The 27,219-nt window shown below is 39.2% G+C and overlaps 1 protein-coding gene across 5 annotated transcripts in view; it reads right to left on the bottom strand.

Moving 5' to 3' along the window:
- Positions 1 to 27,219, bottom strand: part of LOC117139679 (proton-associated sugar transporter A) — a 145,633-nt gene that overhangs the window by 37,712 nt on the left and 80,702 nt on the right. For 3 of the 5 annotated variants that reach the window (XM_033302161.1, XM_033302160.1, XM_033302159.1), the window contains exons 4-5: positions 26,061 to 26,414; positions 25,789 to 26,006 (exon numbers count right to left, since the gene is read on the bottom strand). In XM_033302161.1, the coding sequence (XP_033158052.1) occupies positions 25,789 to 26,006; positions 26,061 to 26,414 (572 nt within the window). Of the gene's footprint in view, positions 1 to 22,650; positions 22,681 to 25,788; positions 26,007 to 26,060; positions 26,415 to 27,219 lie in introns of those variants that run through there. The other 2 variants (XM_033302162.1, XM_033302163.1) reach the window with 2 other exon arrangements.

Genomic DNA, 27,219 nt, shown 5'->3' with positions numbered 1-27,219 from the left:
GTCTCGCTGAGCAGTAACACATCGATTTCGTGACGTCGCACAAAGCACTCTACTTCAGGCAACTTCGTGGATACGCCGTCGGCGTTCCACACTAGGATGCGCAGCGGCATCATTATGGCGCTTGACGCGCTTGGAGAGCAGTGAGCAGATTGATAATCTGCCCTGCTGCTGTGACTGTTGTTGCTGTTGCTTCATCATCATCATCATTAATTCCATCTGCTTCTCTTGAATCGAGCGCAAAGAATTAATGTTTTAATTAAGCGTCTGCAGGATGGCTTCAATGCTGCTGCTAGCATCCGTCGAGCGCTGAAGTGTACCCCTAGAAGTCCTTGTCCGGCTGCGGCTCCTTTGACGACTGGGACTTCCATCATTGGGCTGTTGCTGTTGCTTCTGTTGTTGGTGCATCAGGCTCAGTGGTTGCTTGTGGTGAATGGACCCTCTAGCCACATCTGCATAAGATATTCCGCCTCGAGAAGAGGGGATCTCCTTACCTCCAGCTAAGCCCCGTGAAGTTGGTCGCTCGTTTACTTCTGTTCTTCCAGCCACTCCACTTCTGGGTCTGGATCGCTGCAGGAACGCTTGTAGCTTGCTGCAACCTTTATAGTTTGCAGGATGCTGACCGCCACAGTTGTAGCAAGTGCACAGCTCGATGCGTGGCCTGGTACAGTCCTTGGCTGGGTGTTCGCCAGCACATTTCACACAAATGTGGGCCTTACGGCAGTATTTGGCTGTGTGGCCAAACTGCTGACAACGATGGCACTGGACAATGGCATAGTGCCTTTACCGCCAGGATCTCCTTATTGTTTGCCGCAGCAGCAATATTTAGGAAGAACATGTTGACTGGCGACGCTTTTGAGGTACCCGGTTCGTTTCGCCTAAGCGGTGTATGAATATCGAGAACCTTGTGCCCGATCTTTTCCAGCTCATCCTTGATTTGGTGATGTAGCGTACTGTGGTGCAGGCCTTTCACGCATACCCTGTAAGGCCTGTCCTCTTTAAGCTGGTAGCAGTGGAACTCATACTCTTCGATCTCGAGCCAGTTCACTATGGTGCGAAATGTATTAGCGTCAGCCGCGTAAAGCCTTAGGACACCGCTCATTGACGCCCTAGCCTCAACCTTTTCTAGGTCCACTATGCTTTCAATGCTCTGCATCATCAGGCATACGTCGTCCACTCCCTCCATTACTATAGGAGGTGGTTTGGACTGCGCCTTTTTGACTGAACTAGTGATACCAGCGGAGGCTGCATCCCGCTTAGCGGCAGCAATAGCAGCTTGATGACTGGTACTGGGCTGGTCATACAGATCGTCAATTTCATTGCCTACTTGTTTGTCGGCTGTGAGATGCGCAAGTAAACCAAATCGGTTTGAATTGCCGCCATATCTAGGTTCTGTAGTCGAAGGGTTTTCCCCTTGTTTGCCGATGCTTGATTTTGGTTTTTTCCTTTCAGTCTCCGGAGAAGCACGAGACTTTCGCTTTATTTTTTGAAAGCGCTGCGGGGCAGCACATTGGGGGCTCGGGAGAAACGCAGTATCCAACGATTCATCAGCCGCAGCGGTTTCATTTAAAGGGTTCATATTAAAGTGTGCACCAAATCACCAGGGTTCTAGCCAAAACTTGAACCCTGGGATAGAAAGCTTTAAGCTCGCAAACAGCTGTTTGTGCGATCGCGTGGCAGCTGGGCAGCGGAGCCCCAGTTCGAGTAACTTAACTTTGTATTTTTGAATGAAAATGTTTTCGTTTCACTATTATTTCACTGTTAGTGACTTGGGGGGTCACTATTTGCTATATGTGCCAGTATTCTGGACTTGTAATTTCACTTTATCCACTTTGTCAGGTGCGTATTGTTAGACACGAACCTTTTCACCGAATCAACTAAAACTGTCCAGCGCCAACTCTACAGACTTAGCCCCGAAGAAAGAGAAGTAGTCCGTATGCAATTGAGCGAAATGATAAGGTGTAATATTGTTCGTCCAAGTTGTTCTCCCTTTGCTAGCCCCATTTTGCTCGTCAAAAAGAAGAATGGCACCGACCGTCTGTGTGTTGATTTTAGAGAGCTAATTTCAAACACGATTTCGGATAAATACCCCTTACCGCTTATTACTATCAAATTGCTAGACTTCGCGGAGCAAAATATTTCACATGCTTGGATATGGCGAGTGGCTTCCACCTAATCCCGATTCACCCTGAATCCGTGAAATATACTGCATTAGTGTCTCCAGACGGTCTATTTGAATTTCTTACAATGCCTTTTGGCCTAAAAAATGCGCCATCTGTTGTCCAGCGCGCAGTTATAAAAGCACTTGGTGACCATGCTAATTCTTTTGTAATAGTTTACATGGACGATATAATGGTAGTATCGCCAACCAAGGAATTGGCTTTGGAAAGGCTTACAACTGTTTTGGATGTTCTTACAAAGCCTGGTTTTACCTTTAATCTTGCTGTAGTATGTAGTATGTAGTTTTCTGAAAACAACGGTCCAGTATTTGGGTTATGAAGTGCGAGCTGGGGAGATTCGCCCGAATGTTCGAAAGATATCTTCATTAAGCTCCTTGCCTCCTCCACAAACTGTCTCCGGAGTTAGACAATTCATTGGCCTGGCCTCGTACTTTCGCAAATTCGTTCCTGCGTTCTACCAACTTATGAAACCTTTGCATTCACTTTCGTCTGGTAATGGCAGGATTACATGGAGCGCTGAGCTAGAAGATATCAGACTCAAAGTTGTGACGATCCTCACAAATGAGCCTGTTCTGGATATTTTCGACCCGCAATATCCTATAGAGTTGCACACTGATGCAAGTGCCTGTGGATATGGAGCGATACTTTTACACCGTATAGAAAGTAAACCCCATGTAATCGAGTACTTCAGCAAAGCAACTACCTTTGTTAAATCTAGATATCACTCTTTCGAACTTGAAACCTTGGCAGTGGTAAAGGCCGCTAAACATTTTCGCCATTACCTAATTGGCCGTGAGTTCGTTGTCTATACCGACTGCAATAAATTAAAAGCTTCTCGCACAAAAGTAGATTTAACCGCCAGAGTTCACCGCTGGTGGGGCTACTTACAATCGTTTAATTTTGAAATTCAGTATAGAGAGGGTAAGCGTATGGCTCATGTCGATTTCCTATCAAGAAATCCTTTATCATCCGAACAAATTCTGTCAATGAACCAGATTCCCGAAAAACGAGTAAATCTGACCGAAATTTCAAGTACTTGGCTTCTTGCTGAGCAACGATTAGACCCCGAGATAACAGAAATTTTTACCAAATTGGAGTCAGATGAGTTAGCTGAAAACCTGGTCAAAACGTATGATCTGCGAAACGGCGTATATATCGCAAGGTCCAAAGACTGGGTAGAACAAGTTATTTACCAGTTGTATCCAGAGCTTTCAAATGGTCAGTAATTAACCAGGTGCATGAGTCAATAATGCATCTAGGGTGGCAGAAGACACTTGATAAAGTGTACCAGTAGTATTGATTCGACAAAATGAACAAGTATGTCCGGAAATTTGTTTTAAACTATATAACTTGTCAGTCCGTGAAATCATCGTCTGGGTAGGTTCAGGCGGAACTTCTTTCTATTCCAAAGACGACTTGTCCATTTATATAGTTATAGCGGGAAAATTAAGTGGCAAGAGCGATATGAAGGAATATCATATTGTTCAGATCGATGCCTAATGAGTTAAACGATAATATAGAGAAATAGCTGAAATATAGAAATAGTTGAATGAAGAGAAAATCCCGCCAATGAGTTCTTTTGTGAACGAGAGATATCCGTCGAGGTGAGACGATGAATAAGTAATAAAGAGTTATCCGTCTAGCGAGACGAAGAGATATCTGTGTCACCTGTTGCTTGTAACAAAATAGATCCGTTCAGGAGAGACGATGAGTTTGTATTGAATCAATAATCAAGTGTTAAGGAAAATTTACCTAACAAAATAATAATCAATAATAGAAATAGAATTATTCACAAAGACAATATTGAGTTTTAACAAATATTACGACTTATTTAACTAACTTATTTAGTAACTTATTTAAGTTTTTATAAAGAAATAATCGATTAACAGTCAGTATATATAAAAAAGAATACTAATGAAAGGTCTTAATGGGAAATACTCTTACGAACTGCAATTATTCGATTTAATTTTGTCACAATTGGTTTCAACTAGATCAAAAAGGGAAATAAACGAGTTTAGGCGCTGTTTCGAACTGGTAAGCTGGAACTCCGGATCACGATGATTTCATTAAAATACAGAATAAAATAAATGACTTAATTGAAAACAATAACCAACAATTTATTATCAATTCCAAATTGTATAACGAGATAAACTAACTTTCCGATCATTTTAAAAACATTTTTATTGATCAAGAATTGCCGTTAAGAAAACATCGTTTACGATTGTTAACATTAGACTTGCAAAAAATTATTAACACTATTACACTGGCAAAAATTGATGTATTTAACACAAAAATGTTAAATAATGAAGACATTAACAAAAATATTAGATCACCAACAAAAGCCTGTAATTATTGCAGATCTTATGGATATCTCCGTATTCAAAATTGTACTACATAAAGAGCATTTCATTATTTATATAAAATACCCAGAAATAACAAATAGATGCGAAATTTATTATGCCAGATCCATTTTAGAAAATATTGGAAAATTTCTAAAAAGTAATCAGTTCACAAAATGCGAAAATACTTTCCATGAAATATCTAATTTTAAGAATGAACTTTTTGAGAACTATGTTATTATAATCAAAGATAAAACTTGTTCTACCCTCTAAAGAAATCAATTTGCACTAAAATACTGAAAATAAGAATATATATATCATTCAAGAAGGTGCCATTTTAATAAATGAAAATAATATTGTAAACAATTCTCATTTAGACATTTAATAACATTTAACAGCACAACTACAATAAATAATATTTCAAACACCAATTTAGAAAACAAAATACTTGAGTACTTAACCTCTAACCACTTTAAGTATCTGGAAATACCAGATTATATAAAACCCAACAATTCAGAACTTACTCTTACAAGGACCGTCTCCTTGACGGAGAGCGGCCTACTTCGGTGGTATCAACAAAAAATGCTCCTAAACGGAGTGTGCCAACGGCACAAGCAAGCCCAGTTGCGGGAGGGAAGAATCGGGCACTCACACCGCGTCACTCGAATGTGGTCCAAGCCGGCCAAGCGGGACGGGCTAAAAACTCATTACCGCAACTTGGTCAGCCTGGGGCCCGGGATGACCCTAACCGTAAGGGGTTGAGCGGGGCCAGAACGAAGTGGTATCTTCGTTACCTTCAGCAGGGCAAGTCACCCGCAGAAGCTTTGTCTCTGGCCAAGACACCGCAGCCGTTAGAGCAACGGCCCAACTCTGCTTCGAAGCCGGCAAGCTACACCCTGACGCCTCCGACGGAAACGCCTAAGAGGCAGAAGGTGGAGAAGAGCAGGCCACTGACTGCTCCCTTCGGTGGCCCAAGTACCTCAAGGGCTGCAAAGGCAACTGAGGTACACAAGCCATAATATGCGGCATCTGGCGGATGATGAGGATCTTGATGCGATCATCATCGAGATGGGGGATCAGACCCCGATATCCTCTCAGGAGCTAGGCATGGAACTAGACCTGCTAAGTAAGGAAGAAGCGATACCGGCGGATGGTGATCTGGGTATCTCCAGATCAGCAACGCAGACGATGGAGCCGATCATTTAATGGTCGGGAGTAAAGGGATAGCTCAGGTGAACATCCATCGCGCCAAGGCGGCCTCGGCTGTGCTGGCAAGGATGTTCACCAAACAACATCTTGGGCTAGCCCTGGTACAGGAATAACAGGTATAACCACGGAATAAAAGGACAGTAAGTGAAGAACGCCAAGGTAATTTGGGATCAACGGGCCTCTAGCCCTAGAGCCTGTATCCTGGCATGTAGAAGTATTAATTATTATATACTTAAAGAATTTCTCATGCGGGACTGTGTACCGATCGTGGTTAAAGATGTGGGAGCAGCCAAGAAGACTGTGGTGGCATCGGTATACTTTACCGGTGACGAGGCGTGCCCACCGCCCGAAATCACTGCACTGGCAGAATACTGCAAGAGGACACACTCACCCATCATCATCGGATGTGATGCAAATACATATCACGTGATATGGGGCAGCAGCGACGTGAATCAAAGAGGTGAGTCACTCCTGGAATTTATCTTGAATAACAATCTAGAAATCTTAATGTCGGCAATGTTCCGACATTTGTTACTAGGGTAAGATCTGAGGTTCTGGACATTACACTTTCCAGCAGATCAGTGGCTTCGCATATAAGCGACTGGCACGTATCTTCTGAGGAGTCAATATCAGATCACAGAATTATTCGTTTTAACATAGGGCTAAATCTAGAATGCAGCGAGCGTAGGCGCAATCCCAGGAATACGAACTGGGAAGGGTTTAATGCCTCCTTACTGCGGAATCCAGCTTCTGGGGTAACCGGGAAACTCCGTACCACTCTAGAACTGGAGGCCGCCGTAGAAGATATTAACTCGTGTCTTACTAACGCGTTTAGAGACAACTGCTCCCTTGGTCGAGCCAAGAGGGAAAAAGATGCTCCATGGTGGAACGACCAATTGGAGAAGTTACGGAAAACGACCAGGCGTCTCTTTAACAAAGCAAAAAGAGAAGGGAACTGGGATGCCTACCATGTATAACCATTAGATCAGGAAAGCCAAACGAAGGAACTATAGAACCTTCTGTGAGGCCACAGTAAACACATGTGAAGGCGCAAGACTTCACAGAGCGATCTCCAAAGGAGTGCCAGAATCAAATCAGGCACTACGTACGGAGGATAAGTCATATACTATAGGAAGTATGGAGAAACTTGAGCTACTACTGGCAACTCACTTTCCGGGAAGCACGCTTCAAACGGATGGGAATAACGGATGGCTCAAAGTAGACCGTGTGCTACTGATTGGGCCAAAGCAAAATCAATAGTAACAACGGAGAGATTAAGATGGGCAATTGGTACATTCCAGCCCAACAAATCTCCTGGTCCAGATGACATTCTGCTAATCCTGCTTCAACGAGCGCTAAGCAAGCTCGCGGTACCGATCAGGAAAATACAGATCAGCAGCCTAGCTTTAGGACACATACCTACTGCCTGGAGTATAGCAAATGTGGTCTTCATTCCAAAAGCTGGAAAGAAAGACATCACTGATCCGAAGTCGTTCAGACCCATCAGCTTGACATCGTTTTTGCTAAAAACGTTGGAAAAGCTAGTGGATGTTAGCATTAGAAGCACTCTGCTTGTAGAGCATCCGCTCCAACGGACGCAGCATGCCTACAGGGCGGGCAGATCAACTGATACTGTCCTATATCACCTGAAAAGCCTTATAGAGGATTCACTTACTCATAAGGAAGTGGCGTTATGTGCCTTCTTAGACATACAGGGTGCATTCGACAATACCTCTCATGAGGCGGTCAACGCATCCCTGGCAAAAAGAGGACTAGATGCAACAACCAGCAGATGGATCAATTCACTACTGGCATCTAGGCGAGCCATGGCCACTACAGGAGGACAGTCGTCCACAGTATCTACCACAAGGGGTTGTTCCCAAGGGGGTGTCCTCTCCTCTCTCTTGTGGAGCTTACTGGTAGACGAGTTGCTGGACAGACTGACCCGCAGAGGTATACTTTGCCAAGGCTATGCTGAAGATATTGTCATAAGAGCCAGAGGTAAATATGAGGAAACACTCTGCGATATCATTCAACTGGGCCTCAATATGACCAGCGCAAAACTGTTATTGTTCCTTTCACAAATAGGTACAAGCTATAGAGAATGAAGGCAGTAACCCTGTCAGAATGTCGCATAGAGGCCAGCAAAGAAGTTAAGTATCTCGGGATAACCCTCGACTCCAAACTTAGCTTCAAAACTCATGTTGATAACAAAATTGATAAGTGCTCCAGAGCACTTTTCACGTGTAGAAAAATTGCTGGAAAATCGTGGGGAACCTCACCACGCCTAATAAGATGGCTGTACCTCATGGTCGTCAGACCACTACTAGCCTATGAAGTAATAGCCTGGGGTGATAGAGCACGCCTTAGCACCACTAAGTTGAAACTTCATAAGTTGCAAACAATGGCCTGCATATGCATGACAGGAGCAATGTGTACCTGTCCCACTGCAGCCCTAGAAGTACTAAAGCCACCCTAATAAGAATTGAGGGAGCAGGAAATGACTGCAACCTTACAAGAAAGGATGCTGAAAGCCTAACAAGGGATATCCCTTTGCTGATGAAACCAAGGGATGAGATGCCATCTGAGCACAGGTTCGCTCAGAGCTTCAGCACTCATCTCAGTAATAAAAACAGTTGGACAACCCTGGGGAAAGTACACCCTATGAAACCACAAACAATAAAGTGGTTCCCTCACGGATCCTTCACCGACGAGGGAAGTGGGCTGGGGGTTGTAGGCCCCAGGTTAAAATACCACCAATCAATGGGCAGATACACCAGCATTTTTCAAGCTGAAGGCTGTGTTATTGGACGCTGTGCGGAGTTTAATCTGCAAAGGAACTATCATGGCAAGGACATTGCTATACAGTCTGATAGTCAGCCATAAAGGCGCTCAGCAAGGCTAAAATAACATCTAAGCTAGTAAATGAAGTGAGGACAGCCCTAGACAAATTAGGAGCTGTCAACAAACTCACAATAAGGCGGGTCCCGGGACACAACAACATCCCGGGAAATGAGCTAGTGGACAACCTAGCCAGGAAAGGGGCAGAGAACACTCTAATTGGGCCCGAACCATTCTGTGGTGTTGGTCACCACAGAGTACTGGGCTTACTTAAGTCAATAGAGGAAGAAAAACGTCTGTCCTTCTGGGAACACCTACCAGGACTTAGGCAGTTTAAGATTCTCTTTTGTGAATATAACCATTAAAGATTCAAGACCTTAATGACACACGGGAAAAATACCGTGCGCATTTTAACTGCCGACTTCGCAGTCATTTGCATAAGATCGGCAATGCAGACAGTGAACTCTGTCGCTTCTGGAGGAGAGCACATATTATATGTGACTACATGGCGCTTTCCATCAGGAGGAACAGACTCCTCCTGGTTTCCCACGGGAAACAATTGCAGCCCTGAACCCCAATAAAATTCTGTCATTTATACCAAAGACACTAGAATAACAAGATGCGTAACGCCATACGAATTTTTGGCACATGATTTTTTGGACGTGGCTCTAGAGGTGGCTCCAGGCTCTCTCGACTTTTTGTTCGAGAGAGAAATAGCGGAGAGCGCTTCAGCAAACAGCTCTTTTCTACGCATACAGTGATAGCAGACAACTGTTTGTGTGCACACGTATGCTCATGCATTGTAAATTTGACAAAACATGCCCTTCACCTTAGAAGTTCGTTGACTTTAAATCCATATTATTTTTTATCAATTAGCACCATGCGAAAAATTCTTGTTTTGCATTGCCTTAATGTTATTATTATTTAAATAAAGCTTAGAAATAGTAATAGCCGAATCGTAATATCACAAAATTAATTTTAAAAATTTCTTTATAGTAGAATATTTGTCATTAGAGTATTCAGCGTGCGACGTGTGAAAAATTAATAAGACAATGATTGTCGAGTGAGTGCTTGTGTCCGTAATTCGTGTCTCCAGATATGACTTTTGCAATAAACAGTTTTCATATTTGTATTTATTTTATAAATTTTTATTTTCTACTACGTATTATTTTTATGAAATATTTATTTCTCAATGTAATGCCTTTTTTTTTGATAATTTATGTTTAATTTCCTTTGTATTTACTTTAATTATATTTATTAAGTCATATGACTTAATATGATGGATCTAAATGATCCATTTTTATTATTTAAAATGCGCATTATATTCAGTTGTTTTTCAGTTTCATATATTTTTTTTGTCTATCGAATTTGAATTTTTTGAAAAGCGCGTACTTTTGGGTGGGAAGAAAAAGGTCTAAAAAATATAGGACCCCATTACAATTGTAATGGCCTCCCCGTGGTGTTTCCTGGGTACCGAATTTTACATATATTACACATAATTAATTAACATAACATAATATAAATAAAATAAAAATAAAATATAAATATGTAAACGGTAGCTAATTCGAGCGGCGATTTTAGCAAACGAATTTAAAAAACTTTAAAATTATAATAGTCAGGGCGTGAATTTTTAATTATTATTTTATATCATCATAATGCTACGAAATTGGCCACAACTCCATGTATGTAAATTCGTTTCTTCGATCAGAATTGATTTCTGCCCGAAAATCGTCTTCTAGCACAACACGCACACATTTACGCGTTCACGTCTCTTGTTTTTACTCACACAAGCAAACAAATTCTATTTTTAGATTTCTTACGCTCCCAGCGTAAGCGAGCGGACAGAGAGCAATTTTGGCCTTCACCAAAAAAGTGGCGCATAGTGCCAAACCAATGTATTGGCGTTACGCATCTTGTTATTCTAGTGTCTTTGTTTATACAGTGCATTGAACTTCAGGGAGATCTTTGAGTCATGAAGGGGTAGTACAATATATCAGAATGGGTCGCAGTACACATAGAAACCCACTTAATAATAATAATAATTATAATACGCATCTTGTTATTATAGTCTTTGGTCAAACTATTTTAATAATGTAACAGGCACGTACAGTGGTCAAAATAAATATATATACATATATTTATTATTGATCAGGATCAATAGCCGAGCCGATCTAACCATGTCCGTCTGACCGCCGTCCGTATGAACGTCAGGATCTCAGGAAAAAGCTACAGAGAAGTATTCAGTTTCCAGAGACAAACCCGCAGCTCAAGTTTGTTTATTCATGTTGCCACGCCCGCTCTATATGTTGGTTATCTAATAAATCTAATAAATACATAAATAAAAATTATATATTTTTTTATTATATTAAATACGTAAATATTCAATTGACGCAGCCGGTAGGAAAAAAGGAAAATCCTTGTAAATCCGTAGTCTTTTGACAATCAAAGTAAAAAGGTTACCTGCATGACCAAATTATCCCTTAGTTTAGTAGTTTTTACATTTAAACTGACTTAATCAGTATCCGCCCCAAGAACATCCTTATTATATTAAATAACCCAATTAATCGCCTGTTTAGCAAATGGAGACCGCGACAAAGGTTTAAAATAAAATATCAAAATGCACAGTGTAGTTCACGTAAGACATAAGACTCGACATACTGTGGCAGTCTGTGAACAATAAGAGTATCCCGCTTAAACAAATACTAGGGTGACTATTACATATCTAAAAACGTTTTATAACCAGAGAAAAGCAAGTAAGGTTAATGGCGCATGTTGCGGTGTGCATATAAGTTAACTGACCTCGCCTTGACACCTTTTAGGAAGATTATGTTGGTGAGCTTGACTTCGCCCCCTTGGTTAAAATACTAGCCTTTTGGCGTAGCAATGTGTTTGTAATTAAGAACAAAGATAATTACGGCTATGCACTGGAGTTGAGCTGGGTTTTATTGAACAGCTTTGCCAGAACTAAAGTACAGACAATATTCTTTTCTTAGTTTACCCTACGCGACAATGCATCGCGCCATCAAGACATGAGCGGCCAGCCGACTCAGCATTACTCTCGGTGCAACGCAACACTCCAAATGGGAAGCGTCGGCTTTCCAACGCCGAACGTTCTCAGTGCAGAGCGTATCCAAGATTCTTTGAAAAGTATTAACGTCGAGATCTCAGGAACTATAAAAGCTAGAAGGTTCATATTCAGCATACAGATTCTAGATACAAGAACGCAGCGCAAGTTTGCCCACTCTAACGCCCACAAACCGCACAAACTTTTGAAAAATAAATTAATCACGTTTTTATTAGTTGTGAGAACACTTAAAAATCTCCTGGGTGTAGGGGAGCGAAAATCGAAGGCGGCTGGAATGCAAGAAGATTCAAGAGCGATCAGGTCGAACGGTAATTAATTGAAATTTGACCCCGGCAAAGCGGAGAGACTGTGAACTAACGGTACCGCGGGATTATGCTAGAACGTCCGAAGACGGTCAGTGAGTTAAAACGCGCGGAAAAGTCAGTGATGAGCAAACTGTGAAAGTGGCGCGCAGTGAGAAGGGTGTAGGACACAGGAGGAAGGACGAGCAACGCATTGCCTTAAGCCGTGGGCGATAAACCCTGCCCCATGACTTCCTAAACCCATTCCAGCCGGCAGGTGGTCCTTCGGATGAGACGACAAGGACTTGGAGGGTTTGAAAGGGATCGGAGGAGTCAGCTGTAAAATACTACAATAAAACGACCTTAATCTTAAACTCTGTCTTCTCCTTGGTCGGGCAATCACACAAATCATAAATTTTGGTGGGACGAACACACAAGCTCTCTGAGCATGCCGTTGCAACTCGTAGCGAGCAGAACTAAGAATAACAGTTCGTTACATAACTTTGTAAATTTCTATTGATTAGCAAAAAAAACTTTTTTCCCGCCCACTATAACGCCCTAAAACCTCCAAAACTGCCACGCCCACATTTTTGAAAAACTTTTCGATATTCTTTCATACTTTTATTAGTCTTCTAAATTTCTATCTATTTGCCAAAAAACTTTTTCCACGCCCACAGTTTTGAACAGTTTTAAATTTTTTATTTTTTTATTTCTATTTTATTTTTTATTTTATTCCCCAATATCTATCGATATCTCAAAAAATAGTGCAATTTCGCAACTTTATATATAACTATATTATATATATTTTATATATAAGGTGGAATATTGATGTTGTAAAAGATACTGCTCACAGACCCCTATTAAAGAATGTCGTCAGTGCCATTTCATATATTACTAATAATAAACACAAATACAAATATGAAACGGTAGTTAATTAATTAAAAACACTTATTAAAAAAAGAATAGTCAAGGCATTAATTTTTAAAATATATTTTAGTGTTACATTTTGTATAAGAAATAAACGCCAAATAGCTCACTTAATTTCTAAGATCAAAATTTATTTCGGCTCGCAAATCCTCTTCTGGCACAAGTACGCACACATACATCATATCTCTTTTATTGCTCTTTTATTACACTAGACAGAAAATTATATTTTTAGATTTTTTCGCTCTTAATTTTAGGCGACGTGGAGAGGTCTATTGTGGCCGTCATCAGTAAAATGGCTGCATAATCCAAAACCAATGTATGGCGGTTACTCCCCTTTCTTTCCTTATTCTAGTGTACTTGTAGCAACCACTACGACATCCTAAAACCGCAGAAGCAGCACCTCAGACGAGCCAGTTGGGGTTTCTCATTAGGTAAACCAACTGCTCACGACGATATTCAAACCTTTTTTTGGAGTGGCTGCAGTCTCCGGAAACAATCCAGGCCAACGAGTCTTTTTATTAAATGGCAATCCCGGCAGAAGCTAGACTTGACTGAACAACAGCAATTCGTAGAAGAGACAAGTGCCAATCAAAACATCTATGCGCTAAAGGCGATTAAAAAGTGGAACCACGAGCTTAAGGTTTTAGGGTGAGTTACAAACGTCGATGTTAAGGCTGGGCTGATGTTCGGTTATATTGGAAGAAATAACAGCAGTGATAGAAGTCAAGTATCTAGAGGTCAGAGGTCGCATTTCTAAGTTAACTGACAAACACAAGCGGCCGATTTTGTGTTCTTAAGGTTGAAGCTAATTTACCAATCGGGACGTTATCAAGTGCAGCTGGGAGCCCGAGTCGAAAACAGCACGGGAAGAAACAAAGTCATTGGCTAGGAGTACCACATCTCGGAGTGTGGTGCTTAGATCCGCAGGACCGGCAAGGGCCGGAGTATCAATTGATGAACAACTCAATTGATGAGCAATTTATACAAAAAGTTATTCCTTTTGTGTCTTCCTCGACTTGCTGGATTCAGCCTCTTAAAGCTTTGAAAATACAAAATTGAGTGCCCAGAAGCATTGCAGAAAGCACAGGAAGGTTAGGATTTGTTTCGAGAAAGGCTTACCTATGTATATTAAATCATCGATTAGGTCCCACCTGCCTGCCTGGCGCATAGCTTGCCATGGCTAAATCCATATCCATATCCGACGAAGCCCGTTGAAACGAAACCCCACTACACTGCCCATAGCCCCAGGATATCAGTGACATGCTCCTGAAAAACTAAACGATGCTTTGTAACAATTCCAAAGCTATGTCATAGTTGGCATCCGATATTTCCAGAGAGGGACTGGTTTCCAGCGCAATGTCCCTGACATTGCTTGTTTTTCCAGCTTGTTTTTTCCTAAGTGTTTTTTGTAGCTCATCGATCAGCTCCAACCTCACATAAAGAACGGAATCGTCAAACGATGTTAACGAAGAGTTTCATAAGGACGTTTCTGTCTATTATATATTGCAATCACCTTGAGTTTTTAAAATTTCACCCTGTTTGCATTAACGATAAGGTATCCCGAATTTTCAGAAGCCATAGCCACAGCAGCAACAATGAACAGCAACTCGAAATTTAGCGGCAAGATGGGCGGAAGCTTCCGTCACTGGCTATGTAACCGCAAAATATAACTTCTTATGTACATGGACTTTTGTCTCAATATTGCAGACTATTATTAAGAGATTACATTGATGTAGATGGTCGGAGTGTTCATTAATTATAAGTCTTTTATGTAGTAAGTTCAGTCCTTTTATGTATCTCCAACTGAGACGGGAGATCTCCTCTGCTACACATGGGATTCCAAGCTCCTTGTGTATTGTGGAGTTTTCGTGGTATGGGTGAGCGTCTGTGTCTCACCTCAGGCACTTGTTTTGGAAGCGCTGGAACGTATGCGGTTGCAGTGCCCCACAGCTGTATCCCGTATGTCCATATTGGCTTCAGCATGGCCTTGTAAAGGAGAAGTTTTAGGTTACCCCTCAGTTTAGACCTTTTCCCGATGAGCCAGTACAGTTGCTTTAGGCGCAGGTCAGCCTGGTGTCGCTTGGAGATCAGGTGAGGGCGCCAAGTGAGCCTGCGATCTAGAGTCAGCCCTTAGTATTTCGGGGAGCTTGACGAAGGGATGGTTTCATCGTTAAGCATGACTGGGGAGCAGTCTGCTGCGCAGCGAGAATGTAGTGTGGGAGGACATATTTGCATTCACTGCGATATTCCATAGTTTCAACCATGGAACGAGGGCATCCAGTTGGCTTTGGATGATGGCTGATGCTTCTTGGGAGTCTGAGGCGGAGGCTAGGAAGGCGGTGTCATCATCGTATGTGGCCACTGTAAGTCTCCGGGAGGGTGTGATGGGAAGGTCTGCTGTGTACAGCATGTGGATGATTGGTCCAAGAACGCTGCCCTTAGGTAGTCCGGATCTTATGGGCCTAGGCGTGCAGGTTGTTGAACCGCAACTGACTTGAAACCCTGTACCCACCGTAAAGGATTTGAGGAAGGCGAAGTGGGAACTGGGAAGGTACATCTTTATTTTGAAGTGGAGTCCAGGGTGCCAGACTTTGTCTAACGCCTGTTTGATGTCCAGCATTACGGCGCAGCAGTATTGTTTCCTTTCGAAAGTTCCCACTATGCGCTCCAGTACTGGCAACACTCTGCGCAGAAATACTCGTTCGAGTATTTAAGAGAGGATTGCCAGCAGACTTATCGGACGACAAGAGGCTAGATTGGCTTCAGTTTTACCAGGCTTGAGGATAGTGATCACAAAAAAAACTTTTATAAAAATAAAAAAAAGAACAATAAAGCAATTTAATAATACAACACCAAAATTAATAATTAACAATAAAAAAAGTGAAACTATAAAACGTAACATTAAATCCGAAACAAACAACAAAAAAAAAACATAAAATTTAAAATTTTACAATACAAATGTCACAACCAATTTATTAGGTAATTTTGCTCCACCAAACCAATGATGTCCGACAATAGAGGATTCTACTGGGAGTCATCTGCAGGAACTTGGACGGACAGGTTACACGATCTTTGGGACTTCCGAACATCGAAGATTGGTCTACCCTTAAAGCAAGACTCATCGCGGAATTTAAAACAACAAACTACAAACTTCTGGAGAACTTCAGGGAGACACCATACAGAGGAAACCTAAGAGCATTCTGCGAAGAAGAGGAAAATTCATCAATATTTAATTTTGAAACTACACCTGGAAGGTAATTAATCGGATTTTCTTATTTATATTCAGACTTTTAAAGATACTGATAAGGAAACTTATAATAATTATTTACTATTTTAGCTCATCACGATATTACAGGCCTAAGATCCTTAATTACCATTGTACAAAATGAGGTAATTTATGGAAAACCCATTAATTATGATTTTAATATCGACCAAGTTACCCACAATATTCCCAACCCTTCCAACCTAATTTTAATCAATATATACAACTCACCAATGTGGCGCGCACCCAACCAATACATAAACAAACAACCCATTATTAAAAAAAATCGTCTCCAGCAACATCCCAACAAAGCCCAAAATCCCCAAACAACGCATATTAGAGGAAATACATACCCTCAACTACAACAACCTTCAACAACATCTAAAAATAATAACTTCCCTATTACAAAATGACTAAGACTAACGGACAGTGAACAAACTAAAATGTCTATTGACGAAATGAGATTCCAAGACGCGCATGAACTCGAACAAACCCAACCTAATTATTACGAACAACAGTATTTTGACCAAAATCAATACCATCCATATCAAAATCATGGGTTCATTAATGAAGGGCAACAACAAGTCCAATCTGTACAAATTAATAACAAACAAAACCAAAATAATTCTGAACTACACGAAAATTTTCGGTTAACAGCCCCGGACAACAAGAATACCATACATAAAAATAGTATACAAAGGGTGCTCATACAAATGCCTTCTAGACACAGAATCCACAATTAATATGATCAATGAAAATATATTTTGTCTTCCCGTTCAAAGTAGTAGATGTGAAGTTTTAACATCAAATGGCCTTATTACCTTGAACGACTTGATAATGTTGCCCAGAAATAGTTTTTTCAAAAAAACCGAACCATTTTATGTGCACAGATTTTCTAATAATTAAGCATATCGTAATTGGCAGAAAATTGTTGAAAAATGCTCGATCAGTTATTAATTACAAAAATGATACAGTTACCCTTTTTGATCAAACATACAAATTAATTACTTCAGAATCCGAAAGAAACCAAAATTTGTATATCCAAAGGACACCAGAATCCATTGCAAGCTCAGATCAGGAATCAATAAAAAAATTAGATTTTTCACAGTTTCGATTAGATCACCTAAATCAGGAGGAAACTTTTAAGTTAAAAGGCTTATTAAATAAATTTAGAAATCTTGAATATAAGGAGGGAGACAAATTAAAATTTACAAATACAATTAAATATGTAACTCCCCAATTTATTCGAAACAATACCCACTTGCGCAAACACACGATACTGAAGTAGAATACCAAGTACAGGAATTGCTCAATCAGGAATTCATTGGGGATAGTACTTCACCATACAATAGTCCTACTTGGGTTGTACCAAAAAAAACGGATGCTTCTGGCATAAATAAGTACAGGGTAGTAATTGATTATAGAAAGCTAAATGTAACAATCGATCTGGCAAGAGGATTTCAGCAAATATAAATGAACGAGGAATTAATTCCTAAAACTGCATTCTCCATCAAAAGCGGTCATTACGAATGCCTTCGAATTAGGAAATTAGGCCTTAGGAATGCACCCGCTACTTTTCAAAGGTGCATGAATAATATCCTTCGATCGTTGCTTAACAAACACTGTTCGGTGTATCTGGATAATATTAGAATTTGTTCAACATCCCTTACAGAACAATTAAATTCAATACAATAGTTTTTTCAAAGCTTGCAGAAGCAAATTTATAGTTGCAACCAGACAAATGTGAGTTTTTTAAAAAAGAAGCTAACTTTCTTGGTCACATAGTAACTGCTGATGGTATCAAACCAAATCCTATTAAACTTAAAGTCGTAGTTTCAAAACAAATTCCGACAAAAGTAAAAGAGATTAAAGCTTTCCTCGGACTAACAGGCTATTATTGCAAATTTATTCCAAATTATGCAGACATAGCAAAACCCATGACCAGCTGCTTAAAAAAAGGAGCAAAGATAGATACGCAAAAACTTGAATACATAGAGGCAATAGAAAAACTTAAGGCTTTGATAATTCGAGACCCAATTTTACAATTACCTGATTTTGAAAAGAAATTTGTTTTAACCACAGACGCAAGAATCTTAGCCCTCGGGGCTGTCCTTTCTCAAAACGGTCATCCTATATCTTTTATAAGTAGAACACTTAACGATCACGAATTAAATAACAGTGCTATAGAAAAATAATTACTCCCCATAGTTTGGGCCACTAAAACTTTTCGACATTATTTACTAGGGCGACAATTTCTCAATGCTAGTGACTATTAACCTCTGAGATGGCTTCATACCTTAAAGAAACCGAATGATAAGTTAGAAAGGTAGAGAGTTAGATTAAGCGAATACTAATTTAAAATCGATTTTATTAAAGGGAAGGAAAACACAGTTGCCGAAACATTATCTAGAATTAAAATTGAAGAAAATCATCATAGTGAAGCTACTCAACATAGTGCAGAAGAAGACAATAGCAACCTTATTAATTTAACAGAAGAACCAATAAATTTTGCAAAAAACAAATAATCTTTATTAAATCCGATAAAAAAAAGTAGAGCGTTCGATAACATTTGGTAACTCCATTACCACAATTCAATATGATGCAATGACACTTGAAAAAGGCCAAACAAATTTTACTAGATCACTTTAACCATAGAAACATTACCATTTATATTGAGAGCAATGTAGATTTTGAAATTATTCAAAAAACACACATAAATTTTTAATACCACCTACACAATAGTAATTCGCAGTCTTTTCCTATTAAAGAACGTTGGTTCATACGCCGTATTCAAAGAAATCATATGAAAAACTTTTACACCCTGGTATACAGAAAATGACAAAATTATTTAAAGAAAATGCCTTTAAAAAATCACACCTAAACCGGAACATTACCGAGAAAAATTTGTGGTAGATATTTATTCATCTGGGGGAAAACATTACATCAGTTGCATTGATATTTATTCTATATTCGCTACATTTTAAGCAAATTAAAACTAATGATTGGATAGAATGCTGAAACACATTAATGCGCATTTTTAATCAATTAGGTAAACCAAAATTACTAAAACCAAATTACTAAAGAGACGGAGCTTTCTCCAGTTTAGCTTTGAAGCGATGACTTGAAGAAGAAGAAATCGAATTACAGCTCAATACAACAAAAAACGGGGTAGCAGACGTCGAAAGATTACACACAACTATAAATGAAATAATTCGTATAATCAATTCATCTGATGATGAAGAAGTAAAATTAAGCAAGATAGAAACAATCCTCTACACATACAACCATAAAATTAAACACTACTATTGACACTACTATCCAATATTAGACACTCAAAAAATTAAAGAGAAGGAAATATATAAAATAAATGAAGACCGACAGGAATTTAATATTGACACTAATTACAGAAAAGGTCTACTACAGAAAGGCAATTTAGAAAATCCATTTAAACCAACCAAAAATGTTGAACAGACAGACCCTGACCATTTAAAAATCACTAATAGAAATGGAGTAACGCACTACTACAAAACACAATTCAAAAAACAAAAGAAAAATAATCAACTCTCAATTTCAAAGGCACCTGGTGTAGAGGCGACTGAAGCAGTAAAATAATATAGTTCCCGATAAACAAACTTTAGGTAGCTTGCGGTCAGCTGTGACACACTAATTTAGGGTCATACTAGATGAAGTATTATGCAGCGGGATTATACTAGACGGAATGCAACCCTTATCAGCTGCACCCGGAAAGTTTTGGGATAATTTGGTTAACGCAAATAGAGTGAGTTTCAGCTGATCGTGATTTCCGCCGATGGCCTGCACCTCGGCAAAGACACTAGAATAACAAGATGCGTAACGCAATACGGTGTTTTGGCCGTGGCTCTAGAGGTGGCTCCAGGCTCTCTCGACTTTTTGTTCGAGAGAGAAAGAGCGGAGAGAGCTTCAGCAAACAGCTCTTTTCTACGCATACAGTGATAGCAGACACACGTATGTGTGCACACGTATGCTCATGCATACATTTGACATTTTGACATTTTGTCAAATGTACATTTGTACATTTGACAAAATATGCCCTTCACCTTAGAAGTTCGTTGACTTTAAATCTATATTATTTTTTATCAATTGGCACCATGCGAAAAATTCTTGTTTTGCATTGCCTTAACGTTATTATTATTTAAATAAAGCTTAGAAATAGTAATAGCCGAATCTATGTACATCACAAAATTTCGAAAATGACTTTATATTAGAATACTTGTCATTGGGGTATTCAGCTTGCGACGTGTGAAAAATCAATAAGGCAGTGGTTGTAGAGTGCTTGTGTCCGCACTTCGTGCCTCCAGATATGACTAAAAATAATAAAAAGCAAATGTGTATAAAAAAATTTATTGTTGAGCTATAAGTGCACAAATAAAAGTAGTGTATGTATATTACACATAATTAATTATCAACATAAATATAAATATGTAAAAGGTAGCTAATTCGAGCGGCGATCTTAACAAACGAATTTAAAAAATTTTAAATTATAATAGTCAGGGCGTGAATTTTTATTTTATTTCATCATATTGCTACGAAATTGGCCAAAACTCCAAATATGTAAGTTCGTTTCTTCGATCAGAATTGATTTCGGCCCGAAAATCGTCTTCTAGCACAACACGCACACATATACGCGTTCTCGTCTCTTGTTTTTACTCATACAAGCAAGCAAATTCTATTTTTAGATTTCTTACGCTCTCAGCATAAGCGAGCGGAAAGAGAGCAAATTTGGCCTTCACCAAAAAAGTGGCTGCATAGTGCCAAACCAATTTATGGCCGTTACGCATCTTGTTATTCTATTGTCTTTGACCTCGGCTTGAGTTTCCGATTTACTTTTTTTCTAATGAAACAGTCGATGAGTCAAGTCGTGGAAAGTTCGTGTCGGAAAAATTATAGCCTGCGGGCGTGAGACTTTGTTTGTCGCTGGAAATATTGTTGGAGTGAGTTTTCCTCGACATTATCGGTGCGCGGGTTAAGTTTTTCGTGTGTTTTCTAGACAAAAATTTAGGCCGGAAAAATCTTCGCTTGGCGTAGCCATCGCGCAGCAGCATTGCCGCCCAGACCCCAAGGTTCGAATAACCTAGTCATGCCGTCTAGTGGAGTGCCCTTTTGATCTAGTGGCAGAAGAGGAGAATCAGCAGCAGCGGGACCGCTATCGGCGATAAGCCGGGACCCTAGGATGATTATTTAAATTAATTTCCAAAAAATGCCACAACTCCCAAAGTGAGGTTAAAGGCGCGGAAAATTTAGCGGGATTTAGTCCAGAATGCACAGTGCAAGTTCCTGATGAAGCGAACATCTAAAAATTTTAATTTAAAAAAAATCTAAATCATATGTAAAAATGCTAGATGAGCCTGTCAGTACTTTTTTTTTACTTTTTTACTTTTACTTGGAAATTTTTTATTTTATTGTTTAATTTTGGTTTCCATGTGTTTTACAAGAAAAGAAAGAATAAATTATTTGTTCCTAATGGAGCGGCGGCAGTAGCCTATTGAAAATAAAAAGAAAATCTAACCGAATTTACTCGCGACCCTCTCTCACACTTCTTTTTTTTATTTTTTCTCTTTAATAATTCATTACCATAATAATAATAATAGTAATAATGGAACAAGATTATAGAGAAGAAAACTGCACTTAAAATCATGGGAGAATTTAATTCATTTAACCCTTTCATTATAACTTTCTTGAATAACGATACAAACCCTTTTTTCTGAATTCGCATCAAATACAAAGAAAAAAGAAAAAAAATAAATAAAAAAAACCTTTGCTTTAGATTCCTTCGACTTACTTTAGTTCGTATTTATTTATCTACTTACATTATTATGGACTTATTTTTGGTTATAAATATTGTTATTAATTATTAATCAACCATGAATACAGAAGGTATGAGTTTCTAAAAACTTAAATACTGACTCGGCTGATGTTTCTCCGGACGTAGGGTAGGGCAATCCGCGAACACGACTCCACCAGTGTTTCGCAGGCGACAAAATTCTCAAGCTTTTCCTCCTGTTCTAGAACTGTCCCCTTCCGAATGTATTATTTTCCTTCCTCCGATTTTGTATACTAGATCCTCTTATTTGTTGTTGTAAGCACGCTTAATTTCTTGATCTTATTTATAAATGTATGTAACGAAAAGATATCTGTACAAGCAAGACCTCCACACCCAACGCCATCAGCTAGAGCTGGCCTCTAAAGCGTGCACCAGCAAGTACAGGTACTCTCGTCTTCAATCCCTTTATTTCGTTACACCTTACACTGGTACCTGATAGCACTATTGCTTATACTGATCACAGCGGTTCATGGACAACAAATTCAAATTAATAATATTGACACCAACCACGGATATCTCCTTTATTCTGATAAGGTAGTCCAGATACCATCCTCCTTTGAACATCATTGCTTAAAAATCAATTTAACTGAAATAGACATCGTGGTCGACTATTTTGAGCAAAGACTACGAATCGATTACTATGCACCCCATATCAAATTTTTATACAATAATATGAAAAGATAACTAGCCGGAATAACCCTGAAACATAGAAACAAACGAGGACTTATTAACATTGTGGGCTCAGTTTTTAAATACCTATTTGGAACACTAGATGAAAATGATCAAGTTTAAATACATGAAAATCTTGAAATCAACGCCCATAACTCAGTAAAATTACATGAACTCAACGACCCTATACGATTGGTGAATGCCGGAATGCAATACAGAACTATGAAAATAACCACACTATCATTGACAGTCTGTTGTTCGAACTTATGCAGCTTACGGCATACGTAGAAGATTTGGAAATGGCTATGCAGCTTTCGAGACTGTTTAACCCCAAATTACTAAACTATGACGAACTTGAGAATGTGAACAGCCAAAATATTTTAAACATTAAAACATCCTCTTGGATAACTACAATGATAACCATTTATTAGTCATATGCCACATAACCATTTACTTTTCACTAATAAACACAATTAAATTAATCCCTTACCCAGACTCCAACGACTATGAGCTAGATTACACAGACACACGATCATATTTTGAAAAAGAAAATTAAGTTTATAATGCCGAAAATAAAGAAATAAAAAATTAATGTGTCACCAATGTTATTAAACACTTAAAACCAATTTGTAATTTTAAGCCAGTGCACACGAACGAAATAATAAAATACGTAGAACCAAACACAATTGTATCCTGGAATTTAACCCAAACAATTCTTAACCAAAATTGCCAAAATTCAATTAATAATATAAAAATAGAAGGAAACAAAATGATAAGAGTAACGCAATGCAAAATAGAAATCAATAGTATAATTTTAAGTGAAAATCTGTTAAAACCAGAAATAGATTTGACACCACTTAATATAACAGAAATAAAAATTGTAAAACTCAACGACATTGTTGAGATGATTTCATAGAACAATATTACACTTTACATACTAATGATCATTGTAATAATTGCACTAATTTTATTGTACTTAAATTTAAGATATGTATCATTTAAGCCATTTATGAAGCTGTATGTAAAACTTAAAATAAGATAAAATCAAAATCAAAACACACCACAACAAAAAAAAACAGAAGAAACTCCATTTCCCACACTATATCCATCAATCCCAGCCCAAGTATAGGCTTCTCTTTAAGGGGAGGGGAGTGACGTATTTGGGTGGTCCAAACCGGCCACTTCAATTATTTCAAAGAACTATACCATAATGTATCCCAGCTGCGCAGCATCCGTTTCTAATAAAAAATTCATTGGCAGCGGCCCTAAGCCGTTCTTGTAAAAATCCTAAAGCCTGACCTAAGCAGATTTGACTGCTCTCTTTGAATCTTTTCCTAATTTTAAGAATTGAAGAGCGAGGCTCTCCCGAAATACAAATATTGTTCAAATACTGAGGCTTCTCCTCAATCCAATTTACATTTATAAAAAATATTACAACTAATTTTACTATATATATTTACAAGCTTCCCCTATTCTGAGCGGAGCCGCAAACTACAGCTTCCTACACACATATGTACATATACTGGCTAGCCGCGCTACTCTGCCTTCAGCTCCAATTCCATATACATATATACGTGATTTACGTAGGCTTGCCTAAGTGGAAGTTCTCTAGACTCTTTCATCTCCTTTTACGACAAGCCGAGTGCGCTGTGGTAGAATTCTTGTCGGGTCACCACACGGTAAAACTCCTCATTTTCTGGATTTGTTGGCCATCTCGTCCTTGCACACATGTTTCGTAATGTTTACGATGATCTCGTATGCCCGCTCTCAAACGACCTTGCCCGCCGGTACCGCATAGCGGTGGACATATACTTTAGCGTTCTTGCTGAGTTGATCTCTACTTTCTTGATTTCAACCCGCATGCTCCTAACTGTATTTTTGCTGCTCAATTTCTAGGACGAATTTCTCGAGCCATTCCATAATCACCCTGATCATAACATTTCTGTCCTCCTGTAGCTCCGGTATTGTTTTGGCAACGGATGTTACCGCATCGTCTGTCACCGTCGAGAGCGTTCTTGGCTACGTTAGTTACCGCTGTGAGAGCGTCAAGCGTGCTTTAGTCCTTCCGGAAGCCATACTGCAGGCTTAGAAGACCTGTGGGACTCTGGTTGATTAACTCGATGCGCGCGTACAATATGCGCTAAGCAGGCATCAGACAGGGGAAGGAGCTGCCTACTGCATTTGCAGGTCCCTTGCGCTTCAGCAGTAGGACCAGTTTCATCGATTTCCACCGCTTGGGAAAGACTCCGTCCAGAAGGGAGAACAGCGAAAGCAACAGCGAATGAGGGTAGCTAGGCCAAAAGGGAGTTAATGGTCCTTGGACCACAGCAAAGTGGAGAAACCGTGAACTAACGGACTTTCGCTGGTCAAGGCCGAAGAGGTCACGCAGTAAATAATCTGATCGACCCAGAATATTTATCGAGAGACGCATATATTCCAAGTAATGCTGATCAAAGTATTGAAAACCTTTACTAAGTCTTGTTCTGGACATTGCAGATAGTCCCTCGATGTCATTCCATTACAATAAAATCGTTGTGAACAAGGATGGTCCATTCTTAAAGTGCCATTTTTGCAATGCCGAGTCGTACCTAGAATTCCTTTTTGATTGTCTAACAGTTATTGGTTATTCTAATGCAAGTGGGATGACACGTAGGACAATTATATGACTCTCTCTTATTTTGACTTCTGTTTTATCAATAGATTTGGAACCACGTGAATATATCTTTTCCTTCAAAATCGGCTCTAGATACGTTTCTGGTAGTTTAAATGTGTCGGACGAAGATTTTACGTCCACTACTAGAACGTCTGTGTCCTTTCCAGTAACAGTCTTACCTATCCCTACATACGTATTTTTCTTGCACTGGATCGTTCTGCGCAGTCGTTTTCTACTAGCTTCGCATTTGCAGCTTCATGGACCATGGTATTTAAAATGGGTACTGCATGCGCAGGCTAAGCCCAGATGTCTATCAGACCATAATATTATGGTTTGTAATTAAATCATAATTTAGCGCAGACATATCTACAATCAGACAGTGGAACCAGTTTTTTCTTTGCTGTCACATACTTTGTCACAAATCTTATACACCCGTGTAAAACAGTTTAGTTATAAAATGAGCGGTACACATAGGAATTTATTACCTGCTTATTATCGTCCGTACAATTTATCGTCTTATCATCATCACAAGCACCGTATGATTTTGACAGTGCCATTTTACCTCCACAATTCTTAGTATCCTTGTTTGCTAGTACCCAAAGAGGAATTTCTGCAAAACTCGTTAATGTAAATGTCACACATGCAATAAAAATAATTGTTATTATAGAAAATACTGCTTTCACGTGCCCACCCAATCGTCGTCCTGAAATCATATATTTAGTGGAAACAAGAATAATCTCAATTGTATTCATCTTACCGATTTCTGTTTCATCCCAGTTAACGCCTCCCATTGAATAACCAAAAAAACCTCCTAGTCCCGCCATTATGGTGAACGTGGATAGGCCTCTTGCTTGATCTTCTGGTAAACATACGTCCAACAAATAAGCTCTGGCCGGACTTTGACAAGCATCAGCATCAAAGTCAAGGAGTACAGTTCCCAAAACGGTAAAAAATATTCCCCAAGAATGGGAAGACTGCGGTCGCGAATTGTAAATGGAAGTGATATTTTTTAAACTGTTTATTTCTGACATATCTAACATATCTTGCGACTGGAAATTATCATCTCCTAGCCAATATCCTAAGGCTTCGCCGTTTGGAACCAAAAGAAGACCTTTGGAGTAAAAAAAAAGTTAGGAAACAAGTATTAGTATATTGATAAGAGTGGCCCAACGTCCCACGCTGCTTTTTATCATTTGATTATTCTGACTTTGGCATCGTAGGGTTAAGTCCAACAAAATTTAAATTTGTACCAAAAATATGACAATTTTAACAAGAATAAAATAAGCTTCAAAGATTTTTTTGATAGAAATTGCTGGGTCACTAAATCCCTTTTGGCATTTGTGAGACACAACAGTTTTTTTTTTGCTCTTGGCAGTCCGAAAACGCAATTCAAGCCACACTGTATAAAATTTCTTCTTCAGAATGATAAAAGCGCTTTGGTTGCAAAGGTAATATCTTTGTAAAAGGGAAACAAATTAAAGTTGCAGCTATTCGTGCTTTGAACGCGCAGTAGTTGTTTTAAATGCTGTTTTATTTGTTGGGATGCCATACATTTTTTAATTTCTAGCATGCTAGACTACTAATAGAGAACGCTTTAGCCTACTTCCCCGACTATTAAAGACCCGTTACCCAGCTAGTGGAAATGCGATCGCGAAATTTTATCATTTTTTCTGGGGTATCGATAGATATTTGTGAATAAAAAGAGAAAAATTAGTTTTTGGCGGCTTAAATGTAGCAAAAAGTTTTTTGGCAATAAAATAAAAATATCAAAAACATGAAGGCAAAAAGTTTTTTTTATCAGATCAATAGAAATTTACAAGACAAGACTAATATATATATGAAAAAATATCAAACCAGTTTTCAAAGGTGTGGGCGTGGCAGATTTGGGCGGTTGGCGGGCGTTAGAGTGGGCGTGG

Source organism: Drosophila mauritiana, chromosome 3L, assembly GCF_004382145.1.
Source record: "Drosophila mauritiana strain mau12 chromosome 3L, ASM438214v1, whole genome shotgun sequence".
In the NCBI taxonomy this organism is placed as follows: domain Eukaryota; kingdom Metazoa; phylum Arthropoda; class Insecta; order Diptera; family Drosophilidae; genus Drosophila; species Drosophila mauritiana.
This window is presented reverse-complemented; position numbering and strand designations above follow the sequence as displayed.